Genomic DNA, 22515 nt, shown 5'->3' with positions numbered 1-22515 from the left:
TATTCTAGGAACAAGGCGGATTTACACCGTATAGACACTGTCTTCGAATGCCGGCAGATAGCTGCGAAAGTACCGTAATTTGCGGTATGTAACCGGAAGGGAGAAAATCTGCAGGGGAATAAAAAACCCCAAAATTTGACAATGTGTCAGACGGCAGAAGAAGAGTTCATGACTTAATGTTAGAAGCATGTTCAAGACTGTTGGCAAAAGAAAGGACTGACAAGTCCTCGGAGGTGTCTAAGGGTGAACAGGTTACGTTTGCTACGATTGTCTCGGACAAAAGGGATATAAAAGTCAATAAGAGAAAAATGAAAACCAGAAACATCCTGAAGATAGAAGCTAAGGGAGATAGTGGCGATAATACCCTGGAAGCCCTTAAGAAAGCGTATGATCCAGGTAGTGTCGGTGTCAAGATCTTAGAGTGCTGGGAAACAAGGAAAGGATCGATCCTTGTAGAAGTGAAGGATGAGGATGCGGACAAGTTCAGACGTTACTTTAAAGATAGGGAAAACCTTGAGCACCAATTTAATTTGGTTGAAACTCGTAGAAGAGACCCGAGTTTGGTCTTATTCGATGTTCCAGAGGAAATCGGGGAGGAGGAGACAAAGACAGTTTTGACGGGAAAGGGATATGAAGGTAGAAGAAAGATTGTGACAAGGTTTTGATCAAGAAGAGGAATGAACTGGGTAGTTGAAGTTGACCCTAGGACATTCAATGAGGCATTGCAAAAGGGGAATCTTAGTTTTGGATAGAAACAGAGCAATGTTCGTGAATATTTGAAGCCGTTACAGTACTTCGGATGTGGCGGGTAGGGACATATGGCAAAAAAGTGTTCTCATAAGGAGACTTGTAGAAAATGTGGAGGTGAGGACCATAATGAAGTCTCTTGTAAGGAAAAAACAAAGTGTAGTAACTGCCATGCTCTCAACGTGTCAAAAAAGCTGAATCTGCAGACAGGTCATAGGAACAACTCTAACAGGTGTGGTGTGCTCTTACGTGAACTAAGAAGACTAAGAGCAAACATTAACTATGAAGTATAAGGGGATGGATGACAGACTTGTAAATAGTGTAAATACGTTAACTGTATACTAACTCAATGTATGCATGTTACTAACATACCCCTCCATAATGTAATGTAATTTTGTAGATTTTCTGTAAATTCCTGTTAAACTTAAATGTAGTAAAGGTGTTTGGGGATATTAAGTCAACCTAAGTTTTAATTTTACCCATAAAGATGCAAGCAGCGCCTTCTGGCCTCTTGGCTGGGTGGGATTGCTGTGGCGTCGCCTGATCCTTCATGATAAAAGCGTATATCCCTGGGATGGGTCGCATAAGTACTTAACTTATTCTTCAACAACCCACGTGTATACAGTAGTGTACAAAGTAGTAAAACCAGTTTTTCAAGGTCGCGTGATCATGATACATAGTAAAAAGAAGAAAAAAAAAAGAAAGGAAAAAAGTTGGAGAGGTTTTTCTTTCTTTTTTCTTAGAACTAGTGAAAAAAAATTTTATGCATCTTTTTCCAAAATTCTGGGTATATGACGCATTATAGCATGTCAATGTCATCTCTGGTTTACTTTGGTAATGCTTGTTATGTGTAGTGCTGCCATCTGCCACCAATTTTTTCCAACTGTGGGTGAAGTGTAATGATTGAATAATGGACGAATTACCTGGGTGTACATCAATATTTTGTTTCCTAAACTCAATTTGATTCTTGGATTGCAAAATCTCACCATTTGGTCAATGTTTATCCTGGCACTTTTAATTCTGTTTGAGGTGTTTTTTTTAACAAAATCTGTTGTCCATATATACTCCCAGGTACTTGACATCATCTGACAGATTTGTTGCGTGACCCATCATGTTGATAAATGTATTTATTGGTAATTTTCTCGTTGTGAACCATACCATTTCACACTTTTCTGGGTTGAGTTTTGCTCTGTGGAAATAATTCCATCGTTCAATTTTATATATTTCGTTTTAAACATTTGTGAGTGCTATTTGAGGGTCATTATATCAGATTTGAATACCATCACATCATCTGCATACATTCCGAGAAGTCCTTGATTAAATGCTGGAAAATGATCCATAAATATGTTATGGTCCTAAGTTAGATCCCTGATTAATTCCAGTACTTATTTTTACAATCCTTTTTCTTCACCTATTTGAACTTGGAAAGTTCGGTTTGAGAAATATGAATTCAGGAATTTGACGATAATCATTGGATATCTTCTAGTTATCATTTTGTGCAACAAACCTTCTCTCCATATACAATCGAAGGCCTTGCTATAGTCAAGTGCTACTGCCACAGTACATTCTGTATTTATTTTTGCTTTCTGGACATAATCTCTCATCCTTAAGAACTGATGACAAGTGCCATGCTTTGTTTTGAATCCATATTGCTCCACTCTTCCTATATTATATCTGCTAGTGGTTATGGATTTCTCGAAAAGCTTTTACAGATGTGGTAATGCAAGTGCATGGCAGCCCTCTGTACAATAATTGTAGTCTGTACGACTTTGCATCTTCTTTTGGTTTCCCTGCCTTTGGTACAGTCGGCTCCCCGTATTCGCGGTTTTTTCCTTTATGTTGGACAATTTTTTTTAAACACTCAGCAATCCTCATTCACGAGTTTTGTTTACAAAATTTGAGTTGTGCGTGTTTAGGATGGCTCATTTTTCTAGTGCTACTGATAATGCTTCGAAAAGGCAAAAAAAAGTGAACTTTACAAGAAAAATTGGATATATTGACTATGCTTGGCGAAAGTAAGTCAATTGCTGCTGCGGCCCGCCATTATGGAATCAACTTATCTATGGTAAGATATTTCAAGAAAGGGGAATTTTAACTTTGAGCAACCGTGGTCACTTTTGTCTTCGAAAACTTTGCATCGCCTACGGGATCTATGTGTTTCTCGTATAGATAATGCTGGGGGGGGGGGGGGTTCGGGTACAAGATTGCTACAAAAAATTTATTCAATTTAATTGATTGTAATATTATAACGGAAAAGGCAAAAAATTACTTCCATAAAGGAAAGGTCTGGTGAAATGTCTATTTCATCAGAATTTTATGCACATAAACGATGGTTTCATAGGTAGATAGATAGTACCGCTCACAACCCTGGACTGATGCAATGCAATTTACTTCTGTTACCTCGAAAAGAGGCAGGGTTGTGTCGGAAAAAGTTAGCAAAGATTTATAGCAGTGGGCCCCTTTGCCCCGTGTTTGCAAGTATCGAATCTCATGTCGTTCTCCCCATAAAGACAGCTATTAACTCGATGTAATGTACAAGCCATTTGACTAAAATGTATAGCTGAACCCAATGACTAGATAAAAGAATTGCACATGTGCCCAGTGGCACATAAGGGCCGGAGGCCGCAGCCTGAGATTTCAAAAGAAGTATGGAAAAGACTTGTGGGATAAGTAAGAAGTAGTCGGCATGTTGAAGCGGGAGAGATTTGAGAATGTCCTAAATACTTGATGATATGGGAAGAAGAAATGGCAAACAGAAATCACATTGTTCTTTCACAAAACATCGCCAACAAAATTGCGGCACCCTCTTTTACATTACCTTCTACCTCTGTGTCACCCTGCTGTTTCTCATGGTGTTCAATAAACAAGATATATATAAAAAAACCTATGGTTTCGGTTATCCGCGGTCACCCCCGGAACGTAACCCTCGCGAATACGGGGGGCCGACTGTATTACTTTTATGATTGCCTTCTTCCACATTGTAGGAAAATTCCATTCAAGTTCCATGATTAAACGTGTTTACTATTTATATTATAACATTTGGTGTATGCAATTTCATGGCTTTTGAAGTTATGCCATCATATCCAGGTGATTTTCTTGCCTTGATACTGGCCATGTTTTCCTCAATTTCATTTATTGAGATGGGTCTGAGTACTGATGTCAAATGGAATGTTATTTTCAAGAAAATCATGCACTTCAATTTCAGTATTGTTGACAAAACGCTGAGATATAGCTTTGCTGGGTGAAAATTGTTTTTCACTGACCTTAACGAATTCATTTGTTTTCTCTACATTGCTATAAATCAGATTACCTTTTGAGTTTTAATGGGAGGCATTTTATCCTTTTTATTTTTCATTTTGTGATAGATTTAGTAGAGCGACCCATCTTCAGGAGTTGCTTCTTCAAGCCATTGTGCAAAACATCCGTTTGTGTACAATTGAACGACCGATGTTATTTGAACCCAAAATTTCAAAAGGCTATACGTGTTTCGGAACTACACGAAGTTCTTTCATCAGTAGCAGAAACAAAGAAAAATATCGAAAATACTCCTTATAGCGGGAGTTACTTGCTGTTGCAGACAAAAAAGTCGAATTTAAAATGAACCGGCAACAAGAGCAGAGGAGGAGGTCTATAAGGAGTATTTTCGATATTTTTCTTTGTTTCTGCTACTGATGAAGGAACTTCATATAGTTCCGTAACGCGTGTAGCCGTGATTCTTCTACAATTTTGGGTTCACATAACGTCGGTCGTTCAGTTGTATTATCTAACTCAAGGTAATTCATTTTCTATCCATTTGTGTGTTCACTAATATCTTTTTTTACTTCTGGCATTTCTGTTATATTACCGTTTATCATTTTGGACCCCAAATCCTTTTGTCAGATTTTTCGTAGTCTATTTTTTATTCTGATTTTTTTCTTTTACCCCCATTGGAAGACCTAGGGGTTTGGATGAGCAATTTTTTCTCTTGTAAGCAAATTTACAATATCGACTTGTGGTTATTTTACCTGTGATATTTTCTGCTTCTTTTTGTGAATTGGCTTGGTGTTAAAACTGGAGAATCTTGTAATTTCTCTTGCAATTTTTTTCCAGTTTGTAATTTTGTTTTTGACCATTTTGTGGAGTATAGAAAAGTCCATTATAATTTCCACAGGCATATGGTCTGAATCTAGTTCATTCAGGATCTTGGGTTCAACATAGATATGGAGTCTTTTAGACAACATAATGTCTAGAATGGTTGATTTACAAAATTCTTTGGATAAAAAATGTTGGCTCTTTTGATGCATGAACTCTTATTCTTTCTTATTCACAAAATCTTTTTAATATCTTTCCTTGTCTGTTATGTTTTTTACACCCAAATGATATGTCTCTGCAGTTGAAATCACCCATTATGATGCATGTGTGATTGCAGTCAAAAATTCTTTTTAAGTCAATTAAATCTACTGGATTGCCTGGTGGTTTACAGTAATTCTTAATGATTTTTTAATGCTATACTCTATATCAGTTGTTATTGTTTCCGTATTTACGGAATCAGGTATGTTCACTATGCCATAATTAAAATTATTTTTTATGTATATTGCCACTCCCACTTTCCTTCCATCTAGTCTCTTTTCTTACACAGTTGTAATTTAGGATATTTGCTTGCCATCTTGGTTTCAGATGTGTTTCACTTATACAGCAAATATCCGTTTTACGTTCAATTAGTAATTCTTTTAATTCTGCAATTTTATTTATTAATCCATCGGCATTCCAGTGAATAAATTCTAAAGGTCTGTTCTCGTTATTCACATTGAAGAAGTACCTCTGTAATTTGATTGAATGCTTATTTTAAGATTTGCTTTTTTGTATCATGGTTTTGTGCAGTCAAGAATTTCCAGATGTATTTTATTTTTATGGCTACGGTAGAAATTTTTTCAATGGTACAGTTAAGTTTTTTTCTTCCTTTTCACTATGGAAGTTGTGTTTAACACCTTCATTAGCTTTCCTGTTCAATGTTTTTTCAGGTTTCTGAAAATCCCTGGAGGCCTGTATCTCTGCATTTTTTTCCTTTCTTCTCTCCTAGAATTCTTTTCCACTGATAGATTTTTTTTCTATGTTTGCAAAATTTTCTTGGTTTTTCCCAAATAATAATTTCTTGTATAATAGGAAATATGCATTTCAAACCTCTGATGAACGGTCATCTCTCTTTTACGGGCGAATTATTTTTGTCCCAACGGTGTCCGCAAAAGGGAGGTTTTACTGTATATGAAATATGTAATTATAACTGCTTAGGCCGAAGCCCATGGCGAAATAAACACAAGATTACATTAGACAGCAAAAGGGGGGGGTCGTCAAAAAAAGGGGCGAGTTGAGATAATTCACACCGGTGAATTAGGTTTTTGAACACCGGTGAGAAGAACATCTAATCGTCAAAAACATTGAAAAAATTAATAAAATTATCAATATGCATTTCTGGGAATAAAAAGAAATCAAATTTACATATAAGAGTTGCCAATGCGTGTATTTACGGAATTTACGTATAAAATCGCAAATTCTGACTGAAGAGGGAGGATGGGAGAATAGTAGAATCAGAAACTCTGATTTAGTCTCTAAAATTTGGCAAATGTCTCAATGGGGAAGTGTGCAAGAGTTTATTAAGCACGCAGTGTTTGGAAAAGGAGTATGCTTGATTTGTATGCCTTGAGAAAGATCCGTTATAATGGGAATTAATCCCCAAATACTTATAGTGATTGACCAATTCTATTTCTTCGCCAAGAAAAGACCACCTAAAAGTGTCGGGGAGCTGAAACTTCCCCTAATGACCACACAATCCTAGAATCAAATAGGTTCACCTGAAGGAAGGATTCATGAACAAAACTCTCGAATTTGTTTACCAACCTCTGCAGTTCACTCCTGGAATCTGCCATCAGAGGTTTACAAGAAAGTCATTGATGAAGATCTTAAAAAGGGGAGGGCTGAGGCCGCATTCCTGTTTTTACCCCCTTAGAATACGAAATTTCTCTGATAGACCAGCGTGAGTGAGGACTGCGCAATAGTTTGAATTATACAGACCAACACTATAGCATTAACAAATTTGTAACTCAGACAAAAAAAGTTTAATAAAGAGTAAGTTTCTATTTATTGAGTTAGAGGCGGCCCTGAAATCCACAAAGAAAGTAGTTTGACGTTATCGTGAAAGGGACTTTTGAATCAGGGTGTCCAAAATAAGAATGTTATCTAAAACTGAATGCCCGCTTCTCTAACACCGGCCTAAAAAGGGGATACAATATCATTGACAGAGAGCCATTCTTTCAAGCGGATGGTACAACACGGAAACTTATGATTTAGAAATCGTACATAGAAGTGAGATCGGGTGGGGTGTAATTCTCAGGGGTTGGATATAGGATCTTTTTTTTTTTTTGTAAAGGGAAAGCTTTAAAATTGTAAAGGGAAAATGAGACTTGTTTTCCAGGAATCAGGAATATCGTGATCATCAAAAAATTTGTTAAAGAGGTTTACTAAGAACGGTCTTACTTTGCCCACTCTGAAAAACTCGATTGGGATTCCATCCAAACCTGGGGTTTTGCCAGACTTGGTGGCCCTTAATGCCGTGGAGATGTCGTCGAGGGTAATTGGGGCATCCAGAAAAACGTCGCTCCAATTTGTGCAGAGATTAAACGGTCCGAGAGGGGCGGAGTTGATGGTCTCTGAGAAAACAGTAGAAAAATATCCGGACCAGTCGATATCATCATGTCCTTTCCTTCATTCATGAATTTTCAAACAATTCCAGAATTTGGAGCTATTTTTATACAGATCGGGATCCTCAATTGATTTAAAATACATTAGTTTTTTTATAGTGACAGAGTGAACGTGCTGTGTTTCTTCATTTCACAAATCTTGCTCGATCTCCCCAGATCCAGACCTACGAAATCAATATAGGGCCTGATTTCGAGACGCAATAGCTTCCCTACAGTCGTCATCAAACCAAGAATGAGAAACACAGGGTCTAGATCCCATCATATCGGCACCTCTAGCTGCGGAAGTGATCGCGAGATGTAGCGAATCGCAATCCGCGTGGGAGACATCGATTTGGGAAAGAAGTATGTCTACGTTGAATCTAAAAATTTTACACTTCTCGGGAATCCAAAAAAATTTTTTTTGCGCTTAAAGCTAATTTTAAACATAATGGGGGGCACTAAAATTTTTGAAAATTTTGAAGTATTTGAATAGGAAAGTGATCAGAGTCGCAAAGATTTAGAACTTCAAAATGACTTATCAAAGTTAAATAATCCGGCGAGCAAAAGGCATAGTCCACAACAGAGCAACCGTTGCCTCCAACGTGCTTTACAGAACCACCAGAATGGGGCCGTTCAAGTATTACGTCAGCAAATGTTTAGCCATTTTTGACCCCCCCTCCCCGTCAGCAAAAGTCAGTAAAACTTTGATTCCCCCTGTCAGCAAAATTTCTGTCTCCTAACGCATATGGGTGGGTTCAGAAACGTACGCGGGAGGGGGCATAGGGAGGCTCATGCGTCTCCCTCCCAGACGGAAAAATATTTTTTTTAATGTAAAAAACATTTTAAGAAAAAATAAAATTTCGAAAGAAAATACCTTCATATGTTATTATAATCAGTTTCTGTTAATTTCAATGCTATTTGAAGAGCGAGAACTCAAAATTTCTCTTTAAGAAATTCATTGCGACCCACCCTTTAAGCCATATATAGTAAACCCTTGACCCGCGGACCAAATATGGCCCTCAAGGTTATCGGATGTGGCTTGCCCCCATCGGGAAGGAGCATGATGGGATTAGAAAGCGTGGGTGGGGGAGAAAGGCCCTCAACGCGAAGAGGAAAGAAGCTTGGTGTGTGTTAGAGAGTTGCTCCTGTGGACTCACGAGGTAATTTCAAAGGGCTCGCTGTAAGCGAGGAGGATGTGTAAATACACTGGTGTAAGAAATTAAGAGAATTTGCAGACCTGGTCGATTATCTCTAGAACTATTTTACCGATTTTAATGAAATTTGATATGTACATACATTGATACAATACAAAATAAATAACCATTCAATAATTGTGATACATACGCATGATCGTGCGTAACACTCGTTGGAGTCGGAAGGTATGAAACAGCGGTTGCAGAATAAACAAAAAAATGGGTTAATAGGGGGTATGGTCCCCTCTTACAGATATACAGGTCTCGCAGCGTGATTTCATACTTGAAATAAGGCAGTTTATCATTTTTTTATTATCGCAACAAAATTTATGACAACAACAGACGTTTATGTGACGGCGACTTCGGACTTTTACGCCGGGGGACCATCGGCACGTTACATTCCCCCTGCCACCAGAAAGAAAACTTCCCAAGAATTTTTCTGAAGCCCGGTTTTCCTAACAATCCACTACCCGAGGAAAAAGAGAAACCTAATGAAAACATGATATTGTATTTTGGTGTTGCGATTTCATGCGGGATTTGAAGTTTTTTTTGAGTGTATATTTATAGTTAAAGTGTATTTCATGCGGGTTTAATTATTGAATTGTAGATTTCATGTTTATTACATTTATTACATATCCCTCCAAAATACACATTATACACACTAATTTCGACAGCCCCCTCCTACAGGATCGTGCAACTGGAGGAAAAGTCCTTAGTCTCAAACATTTAAACATTGAAAATGACTAGAACATTAAATCACATTTTCGCAAAACCTAGATTTGACCTTGATCAGATGATCGCCCCAATTTTACATCGTACTATGATTTTAGAAATGCATCCAAATAATCAATGTTAAATTTTTCAAAAAAAAAATTTTAAGCGAAAGTACTTTCCACCCGCGGTTTGCCACTGAATCCCGGTCGAGCCCCCAAAATTGCAACGTCCCTTATGGGAGTTGTTTGCCCGGTTCGAAGTATCCAGTAATTGTAGTAGCAAACGACTAGTGGAAAATTGTTACAAATAAACTTTCGCATGAAAATATTATTTATTAGGTTCGAATGTATAAGTTAGACAATTTTTACACTAGATTAATTCAACATAAAACCTTCTATTCGACATTGACAGAAAGATACGGTCTCACCGGTTTATGGTCATCAATAGTCAATTTTCTATGGCGGTCGGACGTCCGACGTTGATAGTCACTTCGGCGTAGCGGAGGTCTCTCGGTTGAGGGCCGTATCTATTTCAGCAGGGGCCTCTCGGTTGAGGGCCGGATCTATTTCAGCAGGGTCCTCTCGGACCACCTCGATCAGCTGCAGGGGGGCCTCTCGGTTGAGAGCCGGATCTCCAAGATGTTACTTTACTGCACGTAGCCTTGACAAGACCAGCCGCTACGTTATTTTCCGTCTATCATCAGCAATGAAGTATTTTCGACTATGAAGATAAATTAATGCTTTCGATTCCGGACTTGCCGGGAAACAAATTCAGATACTATAAACTATTTCATTTTGAATAACTATTGGATCATTTTCCCAGCCTAAGGCCAAATGATACGGTAGCAAGACGGAGAACCGTGCAACTAGAGGGCTTCAGTTGAATGAACAAAACAAAGGAAGAGCGCAAGTGAGAGAGACTTGTTACAACGTACGGCCGGTATTTAAAGGAAAAACTTACGACCGCACGTGTCTAACCAAGCCAATCGGCTTCAAGGCCACCTCATTTGCATGCGATCGCAGGCGGACATCATCCCGATCGGCCTTGATCGTCACCATACGATCACCGCTGCCGATGAATAGCAACGAAATTTATGACAACAGCAGATTTACGTGACGGCGACTTCGGACTTTTACGTCGGGGGAACCATCGGCACGTTACACGCGGACATTGGAGGGTAGGTAGCGGGTCCCTGGTTCTCTCCATATGAACGTACGGCGAGAATCGGTGCTTAGGCTGAACTGGGACTCATCAGTGAAGAGAACGGTCGCCCATTGATCCATACTCCAATCTCTATGCTCTCTGCACCATGATAAACGGATTCTCCTGTCCGTAGAAGTGAGCTGGATGCAAACAGCAAGTCTTCTTGCAAACAACCCTCTCTCATGAAGTCTTTTGGAAACAGTCACCCTTGATACACGGATTCCTGTGGCTGCATACAAGTCACGAGAGAGCTGAGAAGCTGTAGCACTCCTGTTACACCTCGCTATAATCGACAAATGGCGATCTTCTCTGGCCGTCGTGGCTCTTGGACGACCTTGCCCAGGCTTTCTCTCGATGGATCCGGTATCCTGCAACTGTTTCCATAAGTTACACACGACACTGGGCGTTAAATTGAACTCTCTACAAATCTGGACTTGAGATTGGCCTGCTTCTAGCCTCCCCACAATTCGCCACCTCATTCCATCATCTAAGCGTTGGTGGTTACTCATTTTTACTGTTACAATTTTAAATTAACCGATTGCTACAAAATAACACCAAAAAATTCGCTGAGTTGTGCTAGCGAACGAAATGCTTCTTAACTTACGCATGCTTATAAAGCCTGTTTCTCTACTGGCTCCGCCTACACACACGTGTACGCTTACGTATTTGACGTACAAGATTTGCATTTTTGTCTAGAAGCAGTGGTTTTACATTCAGTTCAGTTCTTTTCATGAAATTCGATAAAATATGCAAATTCTCTTAATTTATTTCACCAGTGTAGTATAATGTTTATTGTGAAAAATTATGATTAAACCAAGTGTTATATACAAAAGTGGCAGAGAGTGCTTAAGATTGTGGCAATCAGTCATTGAAAACGAACCCGACACCCCTCAAACCCAATTTTGTAAAAATGAACTTAGCGGCACCTTTTTACAGATTGCTTAAATGACCCGTGGCACAATTCCAGAACATTTAAGTGGCCCGTGACACATTCAAAGATCACTTTAACGATCCTTGGCACATTTAGAGATCCCTTGAGTGACCAGTTTTAGAGTGCTTAAATAATCCGGCGAAAAGCCCCCCTCAGTGCATTTCTACATCACAAGTTACCCGCGGAACATTCCCAGATTACTTAAGTGATCCGTGACATAATTACGGATCACTTGAGTGATGGGTTGCACAGTTCCAGATCACTTAAGCGACCCGGACACATTTCCTGAGCACTTGAAGGATCCGGGAAACATTTAGAGGTCGCTGAAGTGACTCGGTAAGGGATTTATCATGTGTTGGTGTACTCGTGACACTATCTCGACCATTTCGAACAGTTAAATCATTGAGCTTACATTGATCTATAAGCATACGGCCCCTGATGTTGGTCGTAGTATCTCCCAGATTTCCAAAAATTGGGGAAGATATCCCGATCCATGAAAATATTAGAAAAGCCTATTCTCTAGAATTAAAATCACAGAGCAAGAAGAATTTACGACTCGAACATGATAAAAAAATATTGTTAAAAATTGCATATTCGGACAGATTAATATATAGAAAAATAAAATTGAAATAAAAATCCTGTAAGGTTGCATTCGATCGGGTCAAAAAATCATCCCTGTAAAAGGTTTTATATGCTATACATTTCCTAATACATAGCAACCACCTATTTTTAAAACGGCCGATGCTAGCGTTTCTAGTTGCTGCGGAGAGTACAAATTTTAAATCAGAAAGAGTACTTACAAGTACTCTTTGCAGGGAGAGTACGAGAGAGCGGGTTTCACACATGAAAACAATATTTCTCAAATGAATATTCCAGCTATGAATGTCAATAGAACAAATTCCCGCGTGACATTCCACGAAAGAATTTATTCGGGCTTCGGCTATTGTATCAGCAAGGTGAGCACTCGAACACTTAGTCGTCAGTCCCGTTATATATAAAACAGGAGTCATCTAGGAAAAGTTTGTTCAATCTTAGACGAAAATTACTATTTCCTCCAGAGGAGTGGCCCTTCGCAAAATCGTACTCTCCAGGAATAGTCGTTTGATGCAAATATCGGTGCCCTTCAGCTTCTTTGAATTTGCCAGTATTTCCGTGGAGGAGTTGAAGTCTAGTTTTTTTTACAGATTAATTGGGCGGTGACGGTCTGGCTTTTTCGTATTCAAGCGACGTACTCTCTCAATTTTGATATCGGACAACCACAGCTTTTCCCTGCGGAGATCACCGTCCGTAGATCTTCGAGTGGATCCGAAACCGATTCCTTCAAACTGGAGAAAATCAGGTTGATTTTTCCGTGGCGGTTTTCTAGATCATCTAGTTTTCTCGACAGTTCAGCTATAGAATTTTCAGTCTTGTTCTTAAAATCGCTAAGATCGGAAGCGAGGGTTGGATCGGCTCGTTCACTGTCTCCCTCAGCGACAAATGATTTTTTTTTTCCAGTTTATCAACACACGATTCCAGTTTGTAGGAGGAATGTGGCAGTTGGAGACACACTTCCTTCTACAATTCAAAGATATAATTAAACATTTATTACATAATTAACCTACCGAAACATGCAAAGAACCTACAAGAACGAGCGGACCGCGTGACTCTGGTTTGAGCCGCTAAACGCGTCCCGTTTTTCCATCGCGCAGGCGCGCTCTTTTCCCTATTACGTGGACAGCGCCATCCAGTGGTGTACACTGTCGCCACAAGTTCGAAGAAACAATCTTCCACATTTTGCAACCAAGTTGTGAAATGATCATGAAGCATTTTACTCAATAGGGGCTTGGTCTCATATTCTGCCTCAACCAGGTAGCGAAGTGCGACTCGCGTATCAAAATCCCCCCCCCCCCCAATTGAGCAGATCGGAGTCTCCAAATACGTTTTTGTTGTTCCGACTTGCTTTCCTACATTGTACAAAGTCTGACAGTGCCGGAGAAAGCGATTTTCGCTTCGTGCCGATGATGATCCCTCGGCCATAATATATCTAAAAATTTTCGAAACAAACAATTCGGTTGTAAGTTTACTGTATGCTTTCAGTTTCAAAAATTTTTTAAATGATATACGATTTCTTAAAATGCCATGAATTTTTTAAGGGTTTATACAGTCCCCATCACCAAATACCTAATTAAAAAGTTATTGCAATGTCTCGCCTAAGCCCAATAAAAAACATTGAACGTTTCTCAGTGCAATATTCGCTGAAATATTTCAACGCAAAAACTGAGAAAAGAACGAGAACAGCGAAAAGAATAGCATAAATGAGAAGAAGCTTTGCCCGTTAGTTCATGTGTTTCTTCCTTCTAAAATTTCCTCCGATTTTTGAATTCAAATATCTCAGTGACTATTACGAGTCCGTAACTTCATACTGCTTTCCGAATGCTTTCCTTTCGTTGAATTCCGTGAACCATTCCACGTACTTTTCCCTTTTCTCATTTGATTTTGATTTTCCGGTCTCTTTGGTCACTGTCATAATTTACTTGATGAAATACTGTAAGAACCTTGCAAAGTATCTCACATTTTTAAAAGTACGGTAGTCAAGAATACTGGATCTGTTTAACAAAAAAAAAAAAAAAAAGAAGCTGTGTAGAGACAAACAGCTTAAAGCATTTGAAAAAGATTTCAAGCTTTTATTGCTTGCTACAAAATTTCTACATGCACACTTTTAGTTACGCGAAGGATGTCAATCCTATACATAGCATTTATTGCCATGTTCTTAGTAACACGGACATGATAACAAGCGACATTTCTTGTACGATGCGCAATTTCCGGTCGTTTATATTTTTTGCTAAACATTCTCTTTCAAATACTTTAAAAGCCGTTTGGCTCTATTTTCAAAAGCCTTTTGAGAAAAAAAAACATAACAGGTCCAAACTTCTTGACCATCATATACATTCACACCATTCGTCTTTGATGTAGATTATAATTTCAAAATTTTGTCATACTCTCATAAGCCGTGAAATATTTATCAATATGTTGACTTCATTATTTCCCATTGGTAGGTACTTGAACATCTGACAAATCGATTTCTTCGAGGAAAAGAATGTAGAAATATATCTCCACAACCTTTTCAAAATGAATAAAGCACACCGCAAGAATTTCATCAGAAATACCAGGCTACAATTAGAATTGAAGGAACAGAGTAAAGTTTACATCTTCCAGATCACCTTATAATTTCAAATAAAAAAAATCCTAAGATGGATGGCATGTCTTCAATGCTGATACAAAATGTAGATAAAGTCTATGATAGCGATTCTAGTGATGTAATGACAGCATGGATTTCATTAGAAGAATCTCCTTCTGAAGAACAAAAAACGAATGGTATGCGCTCCGATTTCATTTCTTGTCGGATCCATACTAATGAAAAACCGAATGAACACCATGATCTACGCTACGAGAATGTTCTCCCACAATCCCTTTCAGAGGGACATACTGTAGATAAAATGAGTAAAAATGATAATTCCAGGCGAAAATCTGCATCGTCATCCATACAAAGGCATAGCAGACGGAACGAACTGCAAAAACAACGTGAAAAAGATGTTTGCTTGTTCGACATGGTTGACTGTAATCTGAATCACAATGGCAAAGATACGTCCGTGTGTATAGTTTGCAATGAAAATTTTTCATCACCTACTGTATTCAAGCAGCACAAGATCGTTCATTCTGAAAAAGAACAATCCGAAAGTAATAATTGCTGTGAAAGACTTTCATACCATTCGGATTTTGATCTGCAAAATGATATACATTTGGAAGAAAACCCTCAACAAACGGATTTGGGCATTCCCGCAGAGATGCAATCAATGAAGCCGCCTGAAAAAGCCCACTGTGATGAAACACTATATAAGCGTGATGCTCTAAATATAAAATTAACCGAAATCGCTACACACTGTACACATAAAACGGTCCTTGCAAGAGAGAGACAATATGATTGCGATGGTCATGTCAAAACGTTTTTGGGAGGCTCTTCCTTGGGTACATCAAAAGTCCATATCGGCAAGATACCATATGAAAGTGATGTTTTTGGTAAAAAGTTTTCACAATTTTCTCATTTACAAAGACGCAAAAGAGTCCATACTGGGGAGAAACCATATGAGTGTGATGTTTGTGGTAAAAAGTTTCCGAAATTGTCTGGTTTACAAACGCACAATAGAGTCCACACCGGAGAGAAACCATATGAGTGTGATGTTTGTGGTGAAAAAAAGTTCTCGCATTTGTCTAGCTTACAAAGACACCAGAGAATTCACACTGGAGAGAAACCGTATGAGTGTGTTGTTTGTGGTAAAAAGTTTACAGACAGCTCTTCCTTTAAGAAACACAAAAGGGTCCACACTGAAGAGAAACCGTATGAGTGTGATGTTTGTGGTAAAAAGTTAGCGCATTTGCCTAGCTTAGAAACGCATAAAAGAGTCCACACTGGGGAGAAACCATATGAGTGTGATGTTTGTGGTAAAAAGTTTTCACAATCGTCTCACTTACAAAAACACAAGAGAGTCCACACTGGAGAGAAACCGTATAAGTGTGATGTTTGTGGTGAAAAGTTCTCGCATTTGTCTAGCTTACAAAGACACAAGAGAGTTCACACTGGGGAGAAACCGTATGAGTGTGATGTTTGTGGTAAAAAAATTACAGACAGCTCTTTCTTTAAGAGACACCAAAAGATCCACACTGGAGAGAAATCATATGAGTGTGATGTTTGTGGTAAAAAGTTATCACATTTGCATAGCTTAGAAATGCATAAAAGAGTCCACACTGGGGAGAAACCGTATGAGTGTGATGTTTGTGGTAAAAAGTTCTCACATTTGTATAGCTTACAAATACACAAAAGAGTTCACAGTAGAGAGAAACCGTATGAGTGTGATGTTTGTGGTAAAAAGTTTTCGCAATTCTCTCACTTGCAAACACACAAAAGAGTTCACACTGGGAAGAAACCGTATGAGTGTGATGTTTGTGGTAAAAAGTTGTCGCATTTGTCTAGCTTGCAAACACACAAAAGAATTCACACTGGAGAGAAACCGTATGAGTGTGATGTTTGTGGTGAAAAGTTCTCACATTTGTCTAGCTTACAAAGACACAAAAGAGTTCACACTGGGGAGAAACCGTATGAGTGTGATGTTTGTGGTAAAAAGTTTACAGACAGCTCTTCCTGTAAGAAACACAAAAAGGTCCACAATGGAGAGAAACCGCAACAGTGTGATGTTTGTGATAAATAGTTCTCGTGATTGTCTCACTTAAAAACACAAAAGTTTCCACACGGCGCATATACCAAAAGAGTGTGATGATTTTGGTAAAAAATTTTCCGAAAACTCTTATTTGAGTAGACACAGAAGGATCCACAGTGGATATAAACCACATCAGTGCTATCTTTGTTGCAAAATGTTTTCACAAGTCTCTGGCTTCGATACACACAGAAGGATCCTCACAGGAGCGAAACCATATCAGTGCGATCTTTTTGATAAAAGTAGGCTGACCACATTTGCTCGAAAAAATGCGTGAAATTGGGCTTCGAAATATGGTTTATTGCCAATTGTAACGAAAAACGATGCCCAAAGTAAGCAAAATTTGTAACTCGTGATAAATTCGCTAATCGAGGAAAATGAAGCACCACTTCTCTCTCTCTCTCTGATTGCAGTGAATTAATAAAATCACATGTGAAATAAATATTATATGTAGTCGTAATTATCGTAATGTAATTTCTGGGCTGGGGGAAGAAAATTTTGATAGTTGATTTGAAGAGTATAAGTCAAGTTGGCTTCGTTGAATATACCTGAAAAATCGAGGCATTTTTGCTAAAAATTCGGGACAACTGCAAAAAAACTAAAAAAACCGGGATTGTGTCGCAGCAAAAACGGGACGTATGCTCACCCTAGGTAAACGGTTCTTACAAGTCTCTCTGCCTTGAATATACACAAAATGATCCACACTGGAGAGAAACCGAATTAGTGAGATGTTTGTGGTGAAAGTTTCTTACAAGAGTTTCTGATTTCAATATACACAGAAGGGTCCACAGAATTTCCCATTTTCTCCAGAAATTCAATGTCTTCTCCCCATCTTCCGTATACCTGACTTTCTCATTGTTCCTTATACAGGAACTGTATGAGTTAGACCTCTATGGGCTAGAAATTCTAGTGAGCTCATCAATAAGCCTGGCAACCCTTGTGAGTCCAGTATATAATGGACGATTAAAATATCTCACCACAGAGAGCAACAAGCCTGGAACGGTACAATTATTCAATCATTACACTTCATTCGCAGTTTGCAAAATTTACGGTACGTGGCAGCACTTTAACAAACATTACACAGAAAAAAAACTTCACGTAAGGTTGACAACACATACACGCGCATTGCCTAGCATTCCCAAAGTCGTCTTCGACAATCTGCTTAGATCTCTTCCTTGAGAGAAAGTGGTGGGCCACGATCTGGTTCGGGGGTAATGGCCGTCAATCCGTTAGCCGTCCACGTCCCAATTTTAAAAACGCAAAATGATAAATCAAAACCTTTTGCAAAGAAAAAAATGGTTTAAAATAGCTTATGCATAACAACAGCCCTTGCGTGGCCATTATATCCGCTATCACCGAGCACTGTGATGTAAGCATTATCGCTTGGTGCGCCTGCTCGTATCTTGACGCTATAGGTTAGGAGGAGGGGTATGCGTCCTCATAACTACCGAACAATGTAGAAGGGAGGAAAAAGTTTTTTTTGCAAACCTTTTTTTTTTCTTTTATGAAATCTCCCAAGCTTCAGGGGGTCTATTACGCTCACGTCGTTATACAACGAGGTCGTTAGTGACGTCACACCCTTAACGCATATTCTCAACGAGCCCCATAACGCAAATCTCAACGGCCATCGTTAAAAACTTGATGTTTTTCAGCAGCCGGCGGTATATCGTTATTGATTTTACGAAAAACTGCCTGGCCCAAGAGTTAGGTCCGAAAGGGATGGACTAATCAGATAATTTTCTCCGCTGCTGATAATCATCATCACTATCAACGAGTGCTGAAAAACACAGGCGTTATTACTATTGTGTTTTTGTTTGTGTCCCCGTTGATTGTCCCTAATTTTCGTAAGCTACATTTTGTTTTAATTCATCCGGATTCCTTTTATTTTCATCAAATATTTGAGAAAAGGGTAGGCTATGCACGCACATGAAACTGGCACGGGGAAATTTTCTAAATTATTACGTTTAAAAAATGATGTTCTATTGAAGTTCGATAATATATGAATTTTCAAAAAACCACTAGCAAAAATATCACCATCATATATTCCCATGTTTTTACATATTTATTTACCGTCTTGATATTAAGACAAGAACAAGTAACCTTTTATTTACATCATGAATTAGACAATGGTTTCCTTGTGTCACACATGAAAATGAAGTGCCACCAAATTTACACTGTTGTTGACATATCTTTTATACTCCGATCAGAAAATGCACTCAAGGATTAGAAAAAAATTATTTATTGATTAATAAAATTTACTTCGATTTTTTATAGTGTACTTTTTTGGTGCGCAGAGTATAGTGTATGTGTGTGTAAAAGGGTTGTTACTGCATTACATTTCTGTGTACTGCACAGAAATTAGCAATACAATTATTTAACACTATCAATGATATTAAAAAATATCGATGTTATTAAACGAATTTAGAAGGGAAAAATCTGGAGACGTTTAAAAATATATTTTGACGTCGATTTTGAACGAGATGTTTTGATATTCGTTACAATATTTTTTTTACATCTTGAAAACATATCGCGATATAGAGAGAGAGATTTACCAGTTAAATAATATTCTTATATTGAGATGAGTTTAAGATTAGAATAAAGGCATTTCCATGCAAGATTTGAAAAAAAAAAAAAAATAACGTTGTAGAGTGATTTATCTTTGTACCGAGTATAATAATTTATAACGATTTATCACTATGAATAATTTTTCCAATCAGTATGTGCACAGATAACATTTTAAACGATAAATGCTGTCTCTGAATCGTGTTACTAAATTAAGTAACGTAATTCAGAGAATTATTATTCAGTATAATCAACAACTTGATAGAATTGAAAATTATTCGTTCATTATTAATTTAACTAATTTGTCTCCGTTGCTCTCACTCTCATCGAAAAATGTACGCGCGAGCGGCCATGTTTATTTCCGTAACGCGAGCTTAACAAGTGGTCTTTGGTTCAATCGCTAGTAACGATGTGAGAAAAATCAATCTTTAGCAATGATGACGCAAATCTAATCCACATTGCACCGCAAACCCCAAACACGTTTGGAACGCAGGCATAATGACATCAGTGTAATAGACCCCCAGGGCGTTATGGGCAGCTGTTATCAGTACCAAACTGTAATGTATAGAAAAATACTCAGTACAGTACAGTGTAGTAGGCAGGGTAGGTTCTAGACATTTTTCCGTCCCTTGGATACGGCTATCTGTATGAGTCGCGAACTTTTGGAGGGGAAGGGACGGATTACACTGATGATTTAAAGCAGGGGTTCTCAAACTTTTACCACCCGTGGTTCCCTTGCCGTGACAACGTTTATCAGTGGCTCAACAAAAGTCTTAAAAAATATCCTAGTAGTCAAAGCACCTAAATAAGCAATCATCAATGTCAACAGCCTGTCGATGACAATGGTTGGCAACGCCCCTAGCAGCAGCGGCGCATACTTTGAGAAACACTGCTCTAATCCCATAGCATAGCTGCCAAGTCTCCCGAATTTTTCGGGAATCTCCCGAATTTTATCTTCATCGCTCGATCTCCCGAAATGTTCTTAAATCTCCCGAATTTTTACGAAAATCACAAAAATCCCTAATTGTCCCTAAAAATTCCCTACTTCATTAAAAAAATCCCCGCTTATGAAAACAATCCTAAGGAATTTCTTGTGGGGCATGAAGCCTCTTTTTTTTCCCTTTCGAAATGACGTCACACGTCGTAAATGGGGAAATTCCCTTTTTAAGGAAGTTTTACAAACCCTCTGATGGTAACAAGAAAGTTGTTTGTCTTATCGTGCAGGGAAATGGCTTAGCAGCCAATAGTCCTGGATAATAATTGAAGATTATGGTGATGCACATGTGGTCAAAATTTCTTTTGTTGAAGTTACGTACGTGCGATATAACAAAGCATGAATAATGATAAGCAAAAACATATTTAATCAATTTTAAAGATACTTATTCCGATGAATTTCCTTTCATCAAACGTTCCAGAAGAGGGCTGACTTTTCCTTTTTGTACAAGTTGTGTTACGGACATAAACATCGGTCATGGAAAGACTGCCATCATCAGTCGTGAAGTGAAAAAAAAACATCAAGCAAGTGTCACAAAAAGTCAGTGTTCTTCAAAAATTGACGGTGTTTTCCTTCATCTTCCGATGATTTTGGGGTCATTCGCGCAGAATATTTGTTCACAGCATTCCTGATTGAACACAATATTTATTTTTACATCATTGAAGTTTTGGCCTCTAATTTCACTTGTTTTTGGCTAGGAATTTTATTCCCAAGGGTTTAACTTCCATGTGTGTAAAATCCATATTTTAATTTGACTTCAGTTTTTGAGTAGGGATTTTATTCCCTACGCTTTAACTTTTATGTTTGGAAAATCCCTATTTTATTTGGAAAAATCCCTATTGTATTTATTAGGGAGTGGTTTTAGCATAAAATACGGGTGTGCGCGAAAATCTCCCGAATTTTCATTTTCAAAAGTTGACAGCTATGGCATAGAAAAGACACAGAAAATAAATAACTCGAAAATTTAATGTGTTCTTTCAGACAAACTTGGCACTAATATAGTGTCGACGTTTCTGCTGATATTTTGGGCTGTCAAATGACAATAGTCTGGTCAAAACAAGAACAGTATAATGTTAATAAGGATAGAATTTAAAGAGGCTTGAGAAACTCGTGCAAGCTTCGCGAGGCATGCGATTGTTAGAATAGAAGAACGAGATTCTAAATGGAATGGACTGGAGAATTCCTGGTGGCAAGAAGTACATTGGAAGCTTGCTCTAATTTTAGCAGTACTTTTAGTTTATGTGATTAAAACTGTTTATTTGTTCTCGAACCCTCGTTCCTGTGAGTGTCTACCTATCCTCAAATCCTCGGCGAAGAACCCTGGGGAGATCCGCCTCAAGCGGCATGGTGGGTAACGTGGACTGTACGTATAAGGCGAACTTGACTGGTTTCCATAGTGGATGGGCATCGACCCTGGAGCAAACGTTAGGATCGTTTGGAGAGACCTGGATCGAAGATTCCAGCGACTTCTCTACGTGCCACCGTCGTTGACCTACAGACACACACGGGAGAGAAGGCGACTGTATGTGGAAAGTTGGAAGTCTCAGCGTGGTCGGTGTGTGTCGCCTATCGTCATGCCGACTTCGCAGCCGACATCCAGGACGCATGCATCGTCGGGCTGGACTTGCTGAAGAACCATGGACACACTTTGGACATTCGGAGTGACCAGTTGCGTACAATGTACAATGAAGAAACAAAACGTCGTCCTACTTGGAGGTTGTCACAACGAAGTCCTTCAGCGGAAAGTGGTGGCTGTTCCAGAAGCAGGAATCCCCACGTGGACGATGGCGGGATCGGAACCGTTCTCTTGAGAAGGCCGGGAAGCCGTAAGAGATGGATCCAGCATCGTAAGAGAGCATTGCGGAGAAATTCCTGCTCTTTATTGAGGAGACCATTCCCATGGAACTGCCGTCGTTGTCTCAAGGTAGAAAGGAAATACGGGTGTGCGAGCCCTACAGTGAGACAGCTAACATCTCAGGACTTCATTGACGATCCTTGGAGCGACGAGAACACCCGATCCCTACGTACGTGTGATCGTCCCCACGAAGGAATCCACTGGGAACTGACCAGCGTGGCAAGACGTCGTTTCTTCTAGTCCGACCACGAAGAGATATTGGGCCCGCTAGGACTTCTTGGAGATGAGGAACGACATGCTCTACCGTTGGGAGTCAGAGACAGGAAAGACTTTGAGATGGCTACTCATCGG

The 22515-nt window shown here is 38.8% G+C and overlaps 1 protein-coding gene across 2 annotated transcripts in view; it reads left to right on the top strand.

Annotated features, from left to right (window-relative positions):
- LOC149068468 (uncharacterized) overlaps positions 1-22515 on the top strand; it is a 45377-nt gene that overhangs the window by 4772 nt on the left and 18090 nt on the right. Inside the window, exon 2 of one of the 2 annotated variants that reach the window (XM_089251942.1) lies at positions 14540-18791. The exons of the other annotated variant lie outside the window; for it this stretch is intronic. Coding sequence (XP_089108068.1) covers positions 14735-16747 — 2013 coding nt within the window. The 5' untranslated portion in view covers positions 14540-14734 and the 3' untranslated portion in view covers positions 16748-18791. Of the gene's footprint in view, positions 1-14539; positions 18792-22515 lie in introns of those variants that run through there. 2 annotated transcript variants of the gene reach the window in all.

The sequence above is a fragment of the Pholcus phalangioides genome, unplaced genomic scaffold, assembly GCF_987345545.1.
Source record: "Pholcus phalangioides strain wild (caught in Gottingen) unplaced genomic scaffold, Ppha-v1.0 ptg000027l_1, whole genome shotgun sequence".
NCBI lineage: Eukaryota > Metazoa > Arthropoda > Arachnida > Araneae > Pholcidae > Pholcus > Pholcus phalangioides.
Note: the sequence above shows the minus strand (reverse complement) of the source record. Positions and strands in the feature narration are given on the sequence as shown.